The following is an 18,672-nucleotide window of genomic DNA, read 5'->3' as shown; positions in this document are numbered from 1 at the left end:
GAAGAAGTGCCCTGTAAACTGAGACCTGAAAGATGAGCAGACGGTGGAGATGAAGATCAGCTGGGACTGACTAAGCCTGAGTCTGGGCAGTGGAACGGCTTATGCAAAGGCCCAGAGCCAACGCAGCCTGGGGCCTGAGTAACTAAAAGAGGTTAAAGCTGACTGGAATGTAGAGTGGGAGGGGAATAAGGTTGGGAGAAGAGGTAGGGAGACCAGCTGTTAGATGATGCTTGTCTACACTGTGTAGGCAGCAGTGTGGGTAGAGAGAAGTGAATGTACTTAAGAGATATCTGGTAGGTAGAGTAGATAGGACTTAGCAACAGTCTTTTTTTTTCTTCTTATTTTTCACCTCCAAGTAATCATCTTAATGAGGGGAAAATGGTAGGTCAAAAGGGACTTTAAGTTTTTCTGTACTTCTTTTTTTTTTTTTTTTTTTTTTTTTTTAAGAAAAATGTACTTACAGCTAGCCTGGGCAACATGGCAAAACACCTCTACAAAAAAATACACACACAAAGAAATATTAGCCGGATGTGGTGGCGCACACCTGTAGTCCCAGCTACTCTGGAGGCTGAGGTGGGAGGATCACCTGAGCCTGGGAGGTCAAGGCTGCAGTGAGCCATGATTATGCCACTGCACTCCAGCCTGGGCAACAGAGTGGGACCCTGTCTCAAAAAAAAAAATTAAAAAAAAAAGAAAAATGTACTCAGGTATTAGCATGAAAAATTAATAATAAAAGGAAATGTAATTAAGCTGGTGTCATGCTTGATCACAGTCCAAGCAACTTCACCTCATGTGTACTTCATTCATGTTTCCAGCTGGCCCTCTGCAGGCATGTAGTTTGTGATTCCTGACCTTTTATGCAAGTCATCTAATCTGAAGGGAGGGCCATTGCCCCTGCCCTACACCATCTCCTTCCATCTCCTCTAGGCTGTTGGTGTAGATTTGTTATTTGGGCAGACTTGAGTTTCCAGCGGCTTGCCAACCATATCTGGACACACTATGGAAGCCTTTCTTCCCTTAAAGATGTAGAAAGAAAAAAGAAATTTGAAAGGAAATTCTGGATGTGAATCTACCTGTCAACTATCTAGTTGATATTTAATGTCTTTTATTTTCTTGAGTCTTTTGTAGATACGTTTGGGCCTACATATTTTCTTTTTCTTTTTTTTTTTTTTTTGAGATGGAGTCTCACTCTGTCACCCAGGCTGGAGTGCAATGGCGCGATCTCAACTCACTGCAATCTCTGCCTCCTGGGTTCAAGCGGCTCTCCTGCCTCAGCCTCCCGAGTAGCTGGGATTACAGGCGGCTGTCACCATGCCCGGCTAATGTCTGTATTTTTAGTAGAGATGGGGTTTCACCAATTTGGCCAGGCTGGTCTTGAACTCCCAACCTCAAGTGATCCGCCCACCTTGGCCTCCCAAAGTGTTGGGATTACAGGCATGAGCCACTGCCTGGTTGGCCTACATATTTTCTAATGTAAGCATAAAATATCTATCTACCTTTTATAATTTTTATTGTAAAGTCTGCTCATCTATCAGTCAGAACATGTAAGCTCCTATAATTCTATTTGTCAAGGTTGGGTTCTCTGAGACTCCGAGATGTGCATGCAGGAGTGCTCTTGGGAATGGGACCTGTGAGGCTGCAAGGGAAGCAGACTGGATAGAGGGAGACATTGAACTGTAATGCAGTCACAACAGAAGTCTCCCTCAGCAGATCCTCTAATCCTAAGGCGACTCTGGACCTGGGATGCCCTTCAGAGTTACCTCCCAAATTAAGGGAGGTAGGCTGTGCCTTCACAGCTGCCCATTGACCAGTCCAATGGACTCAGGCTGGGGTGGTGGTGCTTAACCTTGGGCAAAGTGTCTCTCTTCAACCAAGGAGAAGTCCTGGGAGGGGTCTCAGCTGAGAGCTCCCAGCAGCTGAAGAGTGAGTCCGTCAGTCCTAAAGCGGGGATCTGGGTGGCACATCACAGCATGCACCCACCTCTCTCTTTACTAATAACAAACATTTAAAATTTTCATTTGCATAGAACTGTTGGTATAGTTTTACATACATCACTTCACATAATTTTCATAACAACCCTGTGATATAGATACCAGTAATCTTATTTCTACAAATGAGAAGAGGCTCACCAAGTCAGTGTATGGAGGGTCACATGCAAAATGAAAAGAATCATTCTGGGCTTCTGAGGTTCCCACCTCCTTGTATGAGCCATTCAGATTAAGTTCTAGCAAAGTGCCTTATTTCTTGGAAGAGGCTGGCTGCTTGGCCTTCTGCTCTGCTTGTTCAATCATGTGGATCTGCATTTAATGAGTAACATGGATGATCTTTTCTTGAAGAGCAAAACCTCAAGCTTTATTAAAAGTTTGAGTATGAGAAACAGTAGTCACAGAAAGTTGCCTGAAGGGTGTAGAGCAGCTCCATCAGTCAGTTCTTCATCAGTCTAGTTTTAAGTTGTAGACTGAAATAAACCCACAGAGAAAGAGCACACACTTGGGTGTTGAAAAATCAAGTGATTACAACACTACTCCCCCATCCCTTTAAAGTCTGTTCAAAGAAAATTTTAAAAAATTAAGGTAGCATATTAAGTCTGCCCCTGCCTTTTTTTTTTTTAAGGAAAAAGGAAGAATTTTCTGAATAAACAAGTCCATTGCTAGAAGGCAGAGAGATTGGGTAGGTGGTGAGCTGAATCAATCTTCATTACTAAGGTGTCAGGTGCTCAGGCTAAACCTGCAGCTTTCCAATAGGAAAACATTCAGTCTAGTAGCTTGTTCTGCTACTAGACTGCCTCAGTGAATGAGTAACTGACTGGATTAAACAAAACACCCCAGAAATATTTACCAAGAAGGTAAGGTCCAAAAGGAAGGTAGTGAAAGGAAATGTACTCTGATCATGAAATGGTTGGTTGATGAGCAAGTCAAGCTTGAAGATTTATCTCTTTTCTTCATTCAGAAAAGCAACTGAAATGCAATCTTGTGCTATTAATAACACAGTCCTTGAAGACAACCTAAAAATAGTTCCTAAAATGCCATTTGTAACTGTAATTTTGCATCTCAATCATTGGCAGTTTGGAATGACAGTATTTTGTACAGCAAGATGATGCACATTATAATACTATATATATATAGAGAGACATGCATGTGCTCCTCCTTCTTCCCCACACAAATCACCCGGAGGTCATAACAATGTTTAAGTTCCACCAGGAGTAAGCAAAAATTTAACAAGGAAATACATACTCATTTTACATTTAGGTAATTAAGTAGTAATCTCCTTGATGTTAATTTTTATTTCTCCAAGTTAAAGTTCTTGCTTATATGAACTCTTGCTTTCTAAATAGCCCTGGAATCAAAGGTAATTCCTTATCATGAGTTACCAGGTCACACAAGGCCTTACATAATTGTTAGCATTTGATATCTGTAAGCAACCATGTCATCTTTCTACCAATGATCTACTTCCCTTTTCTCAGAGGCTGTGGGAAGGTCCTTTTCAAATACTAGCACCTATTATATAGAATAATCTGAACTCTATCCTTCTCTTTCAGATTCAATAACAACACCTGATTCAGAGTTTGTTTTTACCTCTTCAGTCCCTGTTTCTGAAGAAAATAAAGTGCATTCCCATATATGCTGGCAAAGTGCTAGTTTTGTTCTTGGATGGAGATGTACAATCACCTCCTTTGCAAGCTTTAGTTAAGAGCAGGGAGAGAAGAAAAATTTTAGAGAATATCTTTAAGCTATCTTTCCTTGGGCTACTAGGCTGGGAATCCCAGCCCTTGGATATATTAATCATTTGGTGTCTGGGTTTCTGTCCTTGCACAGGGTCCTCCACCACCCTACTCACAGGTCCTTTCCAGCCCATCCTGTGCTCACCACCTGCTTACTTGCTGCACTGAGACCCAAGGAGAGCACCGCTGTCCTACCGTGTACTGCCAGAGAGCTGGACAGAGTCATTGATTAGGAGGACCTTTGAGAGGTAAGTAAGCCTGTGGTAGGGTAAGGCCGGGCCTGGGGTAGATTGAGTTTAAATGGATTTTTTCACATCTGATTTTGTTACATCATTTTTCAGGCCCTCATGCCCAACCCAGTGGTCCTTAAGCTTCAGGAGAGAAAGGCTGTCACAATCAACCAGAATAATGGAACCCATTAATTCAACAGACATTATCTATCCATTATGTACGTATGTATGTATGTATGTTTGTATGCATGCATCTCTCTCTCTCTCTCTCTCTCTACCTATCTACCTATCTAGACAGTCTCACTCTGTCACCCCGGCTGGAATGCAGTAGTGTGATCTTGGCTCACTGCAACCTCCACCTCCCAGGTTCAAGTGATTCTTGTGCCTCAGCCTCCGGAGTAGCTGGGATTACAGGTGCCCGCCACCATGCCCAACTAATTTTTGTATTTTTAATAGAGACAGGGTTTCGCCATGTTGGCCAGGCTGGTCTCCAACTCCTGACCTCAGGTGATCTGCCCATCTTGGCCTCCCAAAGTGTTGGGATTACAGGCATGAGCCACCGTGCCCTGCCCAACAGACATTTATTGACTGCCTGCCTACTACGTGCTAGACATTACTAGGGAATTATTCAAAGATATATGAGAGAATTCTAAGCCTTTGAGACAAAGTGCATTGAAACAACTCATTTAAGTTACTCCTTGGGCAGTCCAAAGAGTTGGAAAGAGTGTAGATTAGATTATTTCTGTGCCTTGATTCTGGACTAAAGTTGGCATTAGAAAATTAAATATTTCCTTCTGTGGAAGTGAGGCCACTGCTGTTGGCCATTCTTTGGACTCTCTGAGTCCCTATTTTTTCCATTTCCTGTCCCTTCAGGAAACAGCTTAAAAAAATGACTATTATTAAGTCCAGACTGCCATTGTTCTTACATCGCAATATCCTTTAATGAAGCATCTCACTGTTTTAAGCACCTGATCAGAACTGCCTCTGGTGCTCCTTTTGCCTGGAATGCCCCCTCCCCCACTGCATTTGTTCAGCTCAATAGTCAGTGCCCCAAAAAGCCTTCTCTTGACCTCTGCTTGTTTTCCTGCAGCACTTGTAGCTCTCCCAGCACACTGAGCACATTCTACTGGGTGTCAATCATTTGTGCATGCGGTTTAGTTCTTTTACTGGACTGTAAGATCCTTGAACTAATTCATCTTATTTCTCCATCCCATCATGGCACAGAGAAAACTAGCTTGTACCTTGTTGGGACTCTCTCTCCTTTTTTTTTTTTTTTTTGGTGGCCTCTCCTCCCTCTAAATGTTTCTTGCTTTGAAAATCAAATTGTTGTACCATTAGTTTTTCTCAATCTAATCTCAAAAGTTTGGATGACAAGGGTTATCCTTGGTCCCAACACTTGTTTTGTAATGAAGTTCTTCAGTCTTACAGCTTTTAATGATGCAATATTTTTGAAAGCTATTGTAAGCATTTTTCCTTTATCACATTGTTTAAAGGAGGTCAAATTTTGTTTTCTGCAACCTTGCAAAACCAGGTCAAAGGTAATCTGGAACGTTTTATAACTTACCTGGGACTCAGTTTTGCAACAGAGAGTATCTTTAACTGTCACTAAAGCCTTGCATAAGAGTAGTGCCTACACTGTGGGAGCCTCGCATGGCTGTGTTGAGTTAGGCAGTGTATACCCTGCCAGTGAGCTGATGAAGGGACCCTCAGGAGACCTGGGTTATCTACCCAGTGGAAGAGCTAGTTTATTGATGGTTTTGATGCTAGGATAAATGGAAATGGAACAAATGTACAATTTCAGGCCTCTTTTGTAGGATTTTATAAAATATCCCATATTGTGTGAAATAAAATATGTTTTACTGTTTTACCCATATTCTGTATTTGGAAAGTTGGGTGAAAAACTACCGGCCCAGCCATGTGGCTTTTATTAGTTACAACATTGATACAGGTTCTTATCCTTGGAGACAATTTTCCCATGTGATTACCTAGATCATACCCTGCCCTGGAGAACGATCCTGAAATGTACAACAGAGAGAAAGTCATATTCTCTGGGAAACAGTGCTGCTGCTTGATTCAGGGAAGTGTTTATGAGTCTTGACTTTCTGTAACTATAGTAAAATTGAAAAGAGTAATTGAGTACTGAAATTCCTGATAGGGTTGAGTCCTGTTAAGTTTTATAAAGAAACCCCCAAATTCATAACAACTGGATCAATCCTCATGATAAATGCCTCTGTGCTGGTCCTTTACATATACTGCAGAATTTGACTGACAGATGGAGCTCAAGAGCTCTTACTAGTCCACAAGCCCTGGGCTGAAACTCAAAGTATGGAATCAAACTGACATTTATGTATCATGTTCAAGATGGTGTGATAGAATAAACAGTGCCTCGTAAGTGAGAAAAAAATATTTGGGTTCCATCTCTACCTTTCTGTTCCTAACTATCCACTTGATCATGGGCAATTCATATCATCCCTCTAGGCCTTTGTTTATACAGCTATAAGACAATGAGAAGGCCAGTAGCAGTGGCTCACGCCTCTAATCCCAGCACTTTGGGAGGACAAGGCAGGTGGATCACGAGGTCAAGAGATGGAGATCATCCTGGCCAACATGGTGAAACCCCATCTCTACTGATAATAACAAAAATTAGCTGGGCATGGTGGTGGGCATCTGTAGTCCCAGCTACTTCAGGGGCTGAGGTAGGAGAATGGCTTGAACCTGGGAGGCAGAGGTTGCCGTGAGTCGAGATCGCGCCACGGCACCTCCAGCCTGGGCAACAGAGCGAGACTCTGTCTCAAAAACAAACAAACAAACAAACAAACAACAATGAAAAACAATGGGAAACTAGACTGTTTCTCAAAGCCTAGTCCTCAGACCATTTGTTTCAAAATCACCTAGGGTTGGCGGTGGGGTTTCTTATAAAAATACACATTCCTGGGCCCCAACATAGTCTTACTGAATCAGCATTTTTGGGGATGATCTCAGAAATTTTATTTTTTTGTTTTGAGACAGGGTCTCACTCTATCACCCAGGCCGGAGTGTAGTGGCACAGTCAGAGCTCAGTGCAGCCTCAACCTCCCGGGCTCAAGCAATCCTTTCACCTCAGCCTCCCCAGTAACTGGGACCACAGGTGCTCACCATCATGCCCAGTTAATTTTTGTATTTTTTTTTTGTAGAGACGGGGTTTCATCATGTTGCCCAGGCTAGTCTCGAACTTCTGGGCTCAAGTGATCCTCCCTCCTCCACTTCCCAAAGTGCTAGGATTACAGGAGTGAGCCATAGTGTCCAGCCTCAGAATGTTTTTAAAAGTAAGCTTCCGGCCAGGCGCGGTGGCTCACGCCTGTAATCCCAGCACTTTGGGAGGCCAAGGCCGGCAGATCACGAGGTCAGGAGATCAAGACCATCCTGGCTAACACGGTGAAACCCCGTCTCTACTAAAAATACAAAAAATTATCCGGGCGTGGTGGCAGGTGCCTGTAGTCCCAGCTATTCAGGAGGCTGAGGCAGGAGAATGGCGTGAACCAGGGAGGTGGAGCTTGCAGTGAGCCGAGATCGCGCCACAGCAGCCTGGCCTGGGCGAAAGAGCGAGATTCCGTCTCAAAAAAAAAAAAAAAAAAAAAAAAGTAAGCTTCCTAGGTGATTCTTAGGCTTATTAAAGTTTCTTCTGTAAACTTTTTTTTTAAAAAGTATAACACATTCATTAAACTTACAGGATTATAGGGTTAGAATATCTCTAAGGTCCCTTCCAACACCAAAGAATTCTAAGAATCAGTCCATTCAACATATTTTCCCATGGGCATGTTTAGTAAACATGCAACTCTGTGACAGACTGTAATTTTGCTTCATGTGCAAAGGTATCTCAGTGATTTGGAAAAACTGATTTTTTTTCAAATATGTGGCCTCCCTCAGAGGTCAGTTGACGGTCCAGAGAGTGCCTTAGGTCCACTGTAAAGTCTGGTTCACGTTTGAGTTTAATATAGAAATTCCCATATATTCTCTATGTAAACACATAGCTCTATGGCAGACAACTGTTAGCTGGGTGGGAAGAGGGCATCTGGTTGTAATTCTGACTTTATTGCAGAATCAAACTGTATTATGGTCATTTAATCCTGAACTTCTTTGTCAACAAAACTCCAAACCCTGTGACCTCCCTCTCAGGGGGCCTGGGATACTAAAGTGATAAACAGAATTTAAATGCTTCCTGAAGTGGTACAAAGATCACTGTGTTAATAATTTCCCTCCAAGCAAGCTGGTAAAGTAATAGGCTTAGGAGAGTCTTCTAGTTACAAAGTAGTGAAGTTATCGCTTTTCGCAGGCAGCTAGAAATTAATGGGAATTTTCTTGAAAGGACCATCTCTTCCAAATAATTTAGCCACCTTTAAACTTGTCTTTCTTTTTTTTATTCTGTTTTTTGAGATGGAGTCTCACTCTGTCCCCCAGGCTGGAGTGCAGTGGCATGATCTCGGCTCACTGAAACCTCTGCCTCCTGGGTTCAGGTGATTCTCCTGCCTCAGCCTCCCAGGTAGTTGGGATTACAGGCACGTGCCACCATGCTCAGCTAATTTTTTTTTTTTTTTAGTCGAGACGGGGTTTTTGCTATGTTGGCCAGGCTAGTCTTGAACTCCTAACCTCAAGTGATCCACCTGCCTCAGCCTCCCAAAGTGCTGGGATTACAGGCTTGAGCCACTGTGCCCAGCCTAAAATTTGGCTTTCTGCTTTTAAACTTTTATACAAAGCCTATATTTTTTGGATTATTTATTTCATGCCACATGAAGCAGGTGTGTAAGATTCCTGGTTTCTCACAAGTGAATTAACCTTTCATCTTTCTGTAACCCGCTTAGCTTGCCTCAGTTTCCCCAGCTATGAAATGAAGGGGTAGAGCAAGTGGACACTTCATCCCTTCCAGCACACTTAACACTTTACATCCATGCAGAGGAAAACAATAAGATGCAGGAAAGAGGCTGGGTGTGGTGGCTCACACCTGTAATCCCAGCACTTTGCGAGGCCAAGGTGGGTGGATCGCTTGATCTCAGGAGTTTGAGACCAGCCTGGGCAACATGGTGAAACCCTGTTTCTACCAAAAATAACAAAAAATTAGCTGGGCATGGTGGTGCATGCCTGTGGTCCCAGCTACTTGAGAGGCTGAGCTGGGAGGATCGCTTGAGCCTGGGAGGCAGAGGTTACAGTGAACTGAAATAGCGCCACTGCACTCCAGCCTGGGCAACAGAACGAGACTGTCAAAAAAAAAAAAAAAAAAAAAAAAAAAAGATGTAGGAAAGAGCATGGCTTCGAAGTTGGATAGAGCTAGGTTGGAATTTTAAGCCTCAGTTTTCTCAACTGTATAATGGTGGTGGTGGTGGTGGTGGGGATAGTGATATGTTATCTCCCGGGGTAATAAAAGCATCTACTATAGGGCTTAGCACAGAAATGCATTCTAGAAAGCTGAGGCTCCTCGGCTCCCTAGACCCCTACCCTGTCACCCAGGTCTTTCAGCCCACTCCTGGGTAGGCCTGTTCTTACTGACTGAGAGAAGGAACCCTTGGTCCTTATTCAAGTGCAGAGACAAGCTCTCTGGGAGGGGAAAGCCATCAGCCCTGTGAGTAACAGGTTCTCTGTCACTTCCTGACCTTGTCATCACTTAAGTTACTATTTCAAGTCTGGCTGAAATGTGGCAGGAGCTAACCACAGAACTGAAAGGGTCACTATTGTGATAGATGCAGTGGGGGCTCACAAGGGGCCTGTAGCAGATCCCCAATATCTTCTCCCTGGGGATCAGGTGGGGTCACCTTTGTTCTGCAGGGAGGGGACAGGATGCTAACAGCAGTTGAGAGCTGGAAGCAACATTGAAGCCTGCCTCATTAGAGAGGAGCAAACCAAGGGACAGAGAGAAGTGACTTTCCCATGATCACACAGCCAGTCAAGCAGCAGAGGTGAGAAGAGCCCCTCTGGATCCACTAGAGTTCGCACTCAAGATCCTCTGCATTTTAATGCAGATGTTATAAGTATTGATTAAGAGCTTGGAATTTGGAGATAGATGGCTGGGCATGAGGCTTCACCTCTCAGGACCTCAGTGGTCTCATCTATAAAAGTCCTATAACAAAGCCTACCCATTGTGAGGATTAAAAACCACACTGCCTGTAGAGTGCTTAACACAGAACCTAGCACATTATCAGCTTCCACAACAGGTGGTCCTAAGAGATCATTATTTGCGATTCAAGGAAACACTGCCAACCTTTTTCTATACCTACAGTTCCGATCTGAACCTCCCTCTGCGAACCCCTTATGCCACGCTGTGGCTCGTCAGTCAAGGCGCCGAGAAGCCCTGGTGCCAGGGCAGGGCGATCCTCGGGGCTCACCTGGCGACGCCAGCAGCACCTTCGCCCCGCAGCACTGGAAGCAGTGCAGCAGGGACTTCGCGCGGATGTTGTAATTGAGGCACGCCATGGCACAGCCCAGCTTCACCAGCCCCAGCCACAGCCACACGTAGGCCGGCTCGTTACCCATAAAGAGCGCCACGCAGTCTCCCTGGCGCAGGCCGAGGTGGTCGTGCAGCGCCCGGGCCACTTGATTGCTGCGCCGGTCCACCTGCGCGTAGGTGAGAGTCTCGTCGCGGAAGAGCAGAAAAGGCTTGTGTGGAGTCTGGCGCGCTTTCTCCAGGAACGCCCGCAGGATGGTGCGCGCCGGCCGCCGCTTCCCGTAGCTGCGCACCCTCCGGCCCACGGCGGCCACCTTCAAGAAGTAGCCTATGTCCTGGAGGAAGTAGGGGCAGCAGAGGTTCACCAGGAGCGGCAGGAACAGCAGTCCCGCCAGGACTGTGTAGATGGCGGAAAGCATGACGGCTGCGGGGCCCTCTGTCCCAGCGAGGGCAGAGGGTTCACCCCGGGCGTGCAGCGCGGCGACTGGGCGGGCTCCGGGCGGGCTCCGGGCGGACTGGCGGGCTGCGCCGGGATGCCGGGATGCCGGGCTCGCGTGAGATGAAGGGGAAGACAGAGCTCCTCCGCAGCAGGTACCGCCGCGGGCTCCGGAGCAGGTGTAGTCGTATGCGCGTTGCCGGGGGTTCCGGGCAGGACTGGCCGGCTGAGCCCGCCCCCTTGTGGGGGGCAGCCACCTGCTCTCCCGGCCCTCCCACGCGGTCCTCCCGGGGCTGGGCAGGCTGCCCTGCGGCTCACCGGGAGCCTCGGCCACTTCCCAGCTCGAGTCTGGAGGTCTGGGGTCAAGTCTGGACCTCCTCGCGTTGTGACCTAAGTACTTTACCTCTAGGAGCCACGGTTTCTTTAAATGGTGATGAGACGCGCTTAGCGGACGTTGAGAATATTAAAGGAGATAATGCAGGCGTGGGGCTATTATTTGTTACCACTAATAGAATGGCTTATGGAGATGACACTGTTGTTACTGATAAAGTGCCTTATAAGTGTCAGACAGTCCTATTATTTATTAATAGCGGGTACCAGGTGCCACTGCCAAACCAGAATCTCATCTCTCCTTCCTGGTCCCAAGGGCTTTCCGCCTGGTCTCTCTTTGTTTCTCAGATTTGCTTCCCAGCCCAACTGCCAGGCGGTCTCCTGTAGCGAAGCCTTCAAGGTTGAACAGAAATGCCTGTGGCAGTCACGTCCAGCTCATCCCAAGCCCTGCCAGGTGAGTGAGGGCAGGACACACTAACCTAGTCGGCCCTGCCTGGTCGGGGGAGTCCTGATTTCGTGAAGAGCAGTGCTACACCGCACCACCTGAAATCAAGCTTTGACATTATTTTACGATTTTGTACTGTTAAGTGATCCTGCTGTTCCCTCATGTTGAAAGTTGGCAAGTGTTGTCAGCACAGTTCACACATTTAATAAGTGGCTCTGTCAGAGAATAGCATAGTACAGAGGACATTGAGTAAGTGGTATTGGCATGTCTCAAAAACCATTTCTTTTAGAGGAAATGTGAACCTTTCTTTTAATTTGCCTTAGTGCTACTTCTGTACGAAGTGAATGCTCACTACTTGCCACTGAGGAGGGTCAGGATCTAAGTAGTGTTTTATTTTCATCCTCTACTGTCCTCCTCTGTTCCTCTATCTTAATTTGATACGATAAATACAGATAATGCTTATTCCTCCTAGACACGCTGCTAGGAGCTTCCCTATGTTACATTTTGGGAGCCTCAGTTATTTTATACAGGTGGCACTTTCATGCTCATTTACAGACAAGAAAGGGAAGCTTAGGTGAATTGAGACAGCTGGTAAGTAATTCGTGGGTTTTGGAAATGGTATCTGTTTGGTCCCGGGGAACCAACTCTTAGCTTATTCTTAGTAACTATATTATGCTGTCCTCCTATTCTCTAGGTTTCTGTCCATGTCCTCTTTTTTTTTCGGTGTGTGTAAAACACACAAAAATGTTTCACATTCCCTCCAGGCCACCCCCTGCCGTTTTTTAGCCTCCTTTTCTTATCCCTAGTAACTGCTCAAGCAACCTTTCCCTTTTCCTGACTTTTTCATTTCTGATCCAGCTACCTGGTTGCATCATTTCCCTGGGGATGAGCTGGGGGCCTTCATCATCCCTGAGGAGAAAGCAGTAGAATTAGCCAAAGTGACGGCCAGACAGAAACCATTCTCATGTGCACTTCTTTCATGTTGAAGCTCAGAGCCAGCCCTTCCTTTTTCATCCCAATGCCACCCTCGTCCCTTGATGGCTAGTCACTTCTGTGTAGCCACCTGCACCCCTCTTTTCTCTTCCTTGAACAGCTACTGTCTACCCAGAGTGCTAGATTACCACAAGGGTCCACTTTTTCCCCTCTTATTCTGAGGATCACTTTAACCTCAGTTACAAGTAAAAGAAAACAAGACCCAAGCTAGCTGAAGCAGAAACAGGAATTTAAGCAGTAACTGGAGAGTCCGGGGCTGACATCAAGGATTTTAAATGCTGACACCTGGATCTAGTTTTGCTTTCACTATTTCTCCTCTGCACCTCCTCTGTTCTCATTCAGGCTCTCTGGTTTTTGTCCAAAGATGGCTGCCAACAGCCCTTAGGGGTACATGCTTTCTGGCTCAACTTCAGAGAGAAGTACAGGAATCTTTTTCTTAGGAGTTCTCATTAAAAAAAAAAAATCCCTGACTGGATTATGCACCCATTTCTGAACCAACGTCTGTGGGTCCTGGGGAAAAAGGTGCTAGTTGTTTTAAGCCAATCAGCGCTCACCCGTGGGGGTGAGAGTATAATCAATTTCACCTAGGCCATTTTGTGGAACGTTTTACGGTATTATTAAAAAGTGGGGTTAGGGAGAGTAAACTTGGGGAAGTAACTTGCAAATGTCTATAATATATACCTTGGGAGTCCCAGTGATTCCAGCTTTGAGCCTGGGATCCAGCTCTTGCTTTATCACGAGGTTAATAGATGTCTTAGTCTGTTTGGGCTGCTATAACAAAATACTGTAAGCTGGGTAGTTTATAAACAACAGAAATTTATTTCTCAGACTTCTGGAGGCAAGTCTAAGATCAAGGTGCCAGCAGATGTGGCGTTTGGTGAAGGGCTACTTTCTCATAGATGGTGCCTTCTCACTGTGTACTGTTTGGTAGAAGGGACAAATTACCTCTCTGGGGCCTGTTTTATGAGGGCACTAATCCCATTCATGAGGGCTCTGCCCTATGATCAAATTACTCCCCAAAGGCTCTACCTCCTAATACCATCACATTGGGGGTTAGGATTTCAATATATGAATTTTGTAGGGGACATGAACATTAAAACCACAGCAATAGTCTTCCTGGAAATATTGCTGCCGTCTTATATCTCCACTGCTCAATTATCTTTAGTGGTTCCCCATCACTTCCTATTGTCTTCCATCAATGACATCTATAGACAGTTTGTACTTGTACAGCATACTAGAACATACCTGGCCTAGAGTTGACCAGATGCCCTGGCTTCTGCCTGACTCCTTTGAAAGGTGATCGATAGCTTAGCACATTGGCTGCCCATTCTTGGTACATCTCTTGGGAACCTCTGGTCTATAAAATGAAATTTAAACTTTATTTTCTGGCTCTTCTGAATCTCACTCAAGCTTTCACTACACTCAATTGACAAATATTTATTGAGTTTTTGCTATGAACCAAACATTATTAGGTATTAAATATTTTAAAATGGACCAAAACTTAATTCTAACTGTTCCTTTTCAAGCGCACTTTGTTTTTAGCAAGTCTGGTCTGCACACTCCTAAAAATGCCCTGCACCTTCCTCTTTCTACTGGCTTGTTCTTACCACTTTCCACCCCTGACCATCCTAACCCTGTAAATCTCAACTCTCCTTTAGGGCAGTAGTTGTTTGATTCCTGAATTTCTTAGTCCCGTGTTATATTTCAAAACCAAGTTAGGGACTCAAAAAAAGTAACGACTTCTTAATTTTTCTAGTAAGAACAACCCCCTCCCCCATCACAGTATATTTGTTATTTTATAGAAGAATGACATTTTTGGCACTAAAAAGTATACCTGAACTGTACACTTAAAAATGGTTATAATAGTTAATTTTTATGTTATGCATATTTTACCACAATTTTAAAGACAGTAACAATAAACATATAGCCCTTTCCAAGAAAAGATGAAGACAGTGTTACACCAACACATAAAAAGTACAGAAATTATCCAAGTGTGGGGGCATGCACCTGTAATTCCAGCTACTTGGGAGACTGAGGCAGGAGGATCACTTGAGGCCAGGAGTTCAAGACTGGACTGGGCAACACAGTGAGACCCCATCTCATATGAAAAACAAAACAAAATAATCTTACAAATTCTCACAAAGAGATAAAAATAAAAACATTAAAAATATTTTTGAATGTAGAAAACTGCAACTTTTGTCTGGGTTTTTATACCATATAGAAATTGTTTTTATACAAGTTTGTCTATTCAGTAACATAAATTCCACAGGGAAATATGAAATAGAGCCAGATCTTGGACTTTGATGTAATTTAGGATTTTGTCAGCACTGAGATCTCAGACATGGAGATTCTCCGTCCCCATAGGCTTAGTTAAGCCTCCTCATTCCACTTCTCCCATTCTCTGACATTACTGAGCCTATTCATTTCCTCTATCAAGATTTCGGTCCCTTCCTGGCCAGTCACTTCAACGTGGCCTCCTAGACCCCTCTTTTCCTTAAACTTTCTATCCAGGTATAGATGACCTCAAATGCCCACTGTCTTCTGTCCTATTCTAGGTATTGCAGGAGAAGTTTAGGGGCAAGACAGGATTACTGGGTGTGCATACTGACACCTTCTAGCCTTGTTCAGGACGTTCATCCCTATCATCTATCTCTGCTATTTGAGAGAAGGCTTCCTATTGGCAGTCCCAGACCTTCCTTACCCCCTTCAAAGTTTCCAATCCCAATCTCAAATGTTCTTTTAAAGCAGGTGGCTTCCCTTCCTACTTTATGGAGATGAAGTAGTTCACTATTTCTCAAACTTTACAAGCCTGAGAATCACCTGGGGAACATGCTAAAATATAGTTTATTAAGCCCCATCTCCAGAATTTCTGATTCAAAGAATTCACATCTCTAAGAAGTTACCAGGTATTGCTCACACTGCTAGTCCAGGGACTATACTTTGAGAACTACTGATTTAGTCCATTGGCTTCCAAACTGCTTGGTAGAGCCCTAGTGGCTGAGAAGCTACTGAGGAGAGTTCATTGCATAGAGTGGGAAAGGGGCTCTGGGAGGATCCTACCCTAGCTCCAATCAGAACGGCTCATATACTTGTTTTACACTTCCATGTAGAGTTCATGAGAAAAAAAGTATTCCCAAACATTTTCCTTTAAATCTTCCAGCCCATGCTGATCCAGCCCTTGTACTGAACTTATAAACCCATCACATAGGTGGGCTTTTGATTGTTTCTTACCTGTTAGTTTTGCCTTCGTAACTAGAATTCAATTTCCTGGAATGAAGTAATAGAAAAGATTGTGAGACTTGAAGCCAGAAGACCTGATTTTGAGTCTTTATCTGTCATGCATTGGCTGAGTAGCTTTGAGAAGTGTACTGAGCTCTCACAGTGACTTGTGTTAATTTTGTAGAATTTGAGGCACCTAATGCACAGGGCCATTCTTGACAAAAAAGTATAGATTATGAAGCTTGCATTTTTTGTGACATTACATACTTGGTACAAATAGAAATTTTGTGTGACTGACTCATTCAGTGGTTTGTGGGAAGCTGACTGTTGTTGCCATAAGTTAATCACATTTCTTGAAATGTGGGTGCCTGTCATCCTATTGACTGTCTAGCATGGTGCCATTTGAGTATAGACATACAGGATGTGGAGGTATTCAGCCAACAAAATGGCAAGGGTTTGATGGAGGTGGTATGTGATAAGATTGACCCTCTTTTTGGAGAATGAAAAAAAGGTGAGACTGAGAACAACTGATTATTCATATTAGACATGACAGAGCAGGGAACCCTTGCATTGGCATCCCAGTTGTGCTTGCTACACAGTCAGGACAATTTATAATTTGAGAAAAAGATGTTTGCCCTCTTTAGTTCTGACCAGAATGTCTTTGATTAGGTGTTGAATTCTAACTCAGGGAAAACTCCTAATGAAATCATCATTGTTTCTAGTGCTAATATGTGTGCTAATTCTCCAGATTTGGTTTGTATTTTTTCAATAGCTTTCTCTCTCTTCTTTCAATATCCCACTGCAACGCACATACTCTCCATCCCAGTCACAATGTACTCTTTTTTGGATTTTATTATTTATTTTGTTTTTTATTTTTAAATTTAATTTAAAAAATATTTTATTTTTCCATAAGTTATTGGGGTACAGGTGGTATCTGGTTACATGAGCAAGTTCTTTAATGGTGATTTGTGAGATTTTGGTGCACCCATGACCTGAGCAGTATACACTGCACCAGATTTGTAGTCTTTTATCCCTTGCCCTCCTTCTACTCTTCCCAAGTCCCCAAAGTCCATTGTATTATTCTTATGCCTTTGCATCCTCACAGCTTAGCTCCCACATGTCAGTGAGAACATACGATGTTTGGCTTTCCAATTCTGAGGTGCATCACTTAGAATAATAGTCTCTAATCTCATTCAGGTCACTGCAAATGCTGTTAATTCATTCCTTTTTATGGTTGTGTAGTATTCCATTGTGTGTGTACATATACACAATGTTTATATATAGTGTATATATATATGCTGTGCAGTATATATATATACACACTATATATATACTCTGGTATATATATATATACACTATATATATACTCTGGTATATATATATATATATATACTCTGCAGTATATATATACACTCTCTCTATACTATGATATATATATACTGCGATACATATGTACACACATATATATATCACAGTATCTTTAACCACTCATTGATTGATGGGCATTTGGCTTGGTTCCATGATTTTGCAATTGTAAATTGTGCTGCTATAAACATGCATGTGCAAGTATCTTTTTTGAGTAATGACTTCTTTTCCTTTGGGTAGATACCCAGCAGTGGGATTGCTGGATCAAATCGTAGTTCTACTTTTAGTTCTTTAAGGGATCGCCACACTGTTTTCCATAGTGGCTGTACTAGTTTACATTCCCACTAGCAGTGTAGAAGAGTTTCTTGTTTACCACATCCATGCCAACATCTACGGTTTTTTGATTTTTTAATTATGGCCATTCTTGCAGGAGTGAGGTGGTATCACATTGAAGTTTTGATTTGTATTTCCTTGATCATTAGTGATGTTGAGCATTTTTTAATATGCTTGTTGACCATTTGTATGTCTTCCTTTGAGAATTGTCTATTCATGTCCTTAGCCCCCTTGTCGATAGGATTGTTTGTTGTTTTCTTACTGATTAGATTCGTTGGTTAGTTTCTTCGTTTCTCACTGATTAGATTTGTTAGTTTCTTACTGGTTAGAGTTTGTTGTAGATTCTGGATATTAGTCCTTTGTCAGATGTATAGGTTGTAAAGATTTTCTCCCACTCTATGGATTGTCTATTTACTCTGCTGTTCCTTTTGCTTTGCAAAAGCTCTTTAGTTTAATCAGATCCCAGCTATTTATCTTTGTTTTTATTGCATTTGGTTTTGGGTTTTTGTTCATGAAATCCTTGCATAAGCCAATGTCTAGAGGGTTTTTCCAATGTTATGTTCTAGAATTTTTATAGTTTCAGGTCTTAGGTTTAAGTCCTTAATCCATCTAGAGTTGATTTTTGCATAAGGTGAGAGATGAGGATCCAGTTTCATTCTTCTACATGTGGCTAGCCAATTGTCACAGGCACCATTTGTTGAAAAGGGTATCCTTTCCCCACTTTATGTTTTTGTTTGCTTTGTCAAAGATGAGTTGGCTGTAAATATTTGGGTTTATTTCTGGGTTACCTATTCTGTTCCATTAGTCTATGTGCCTATTTTTATACCAGTACCATGCTGTTTTGGTGACTATAGCCTTATAGTATTGTTTGAAATCAGGTAGTGTGATGCCTCCAGATTTGTTCTTTTTGTTTAATCTTGCTTTGGCTATGTGGGCTCTTTTTTGGTTCCATATAAATTTTAGAATTTTTTTTTTCTAATTCTGTGAAGATTGGTGGTATTCTGATGGGGATTGTCTTGAATTTGTAGATTGCTTTTGGCAGTATGGTCATTTTCACAATATTGATTCTACCTATCCATGAGCATGGGATGTTTTTCCATTTCTTTGTGTCATCTATGATTTCTTTCAGCAGTGTGTTGTAATTTCCTTGTAGAGGTCTTTTGTCTCCTTTGTTAGGTATGTTCCTAA

General features: G+C 43.1%; 2 protein-coding genes across 5 annotated transcripts in view; one reads left to right on the top strand and one right to left on the bottom strand.

Moving 5' to 3' along the window:
* Positions 1–10,789, bottom strand: part of SLC27A2 (solute carrier family 27 member 2) — a 53,922-nt gene extending 43,133 nt beyond the window's left edge. For both annotated transcript variants that reach the window (XM_510394.7, XM_001168068.6), the window contains exon 1: positions 10,305–10,789. In XM_510394.7, coding sequence (XP_510394.2) covers positions 10,305–10,782 — 478 coding nt within the window. In that variant the 5' untranslated portion in view covers positions 10,783–10,789. The remainder of the gene's footprint in view (positions 1–10,304) is intronic.
* A 78-nt stretch (positions 10,790–10,867) lies between these two features.
* Positions 10,868–18,672, top strand: part of ATP8B4 (ATPase phospholipid transporting 8B4 (putative)) — a 333,420-nt gene continuing 325,615 nt past the window's right edge. For all 3 annotated transcript variants that reach the window (XR_010151382.1, XM_063794137.1, XM_063794143.1), the window contains exons 1-2: positions 10,868–10,954; positions 11,478–11,583. Coding sequence is in view for 2 of the 3 variants with exons in the window: in XM_063794137.1 (XP_063650207.1) it covers positions 11,541–11,583 (43 nt within the window). In the remaining variant the exon portion in view is untranslated. The remainder of the gene's footprint in view (positions 10,955–11,477; positions 11,584–18,672) is intronic.

The sequence above is a fragment of the Pan troglodytes genome, chromosome 16 (genome assembly GCF_028858775.2).
Source record: "Pan troglodytes isolate AG18354 chromosome 16, NHGRI_mPanTro3-v2.0_pri, whole genome shotgun sequence".
In the NCBI taxonomy this organism is placed as follows: domain Eukaryota; kingdom Metazoa; phylum Chordata; class Mammalia; order Primates; family Hominidae; genus Pan; species Pan troglodytes.
Note: the sequence above shows the minus strand (reverse complement) of the source record. Positions and strands in the feature narration are given on the sequence as shown.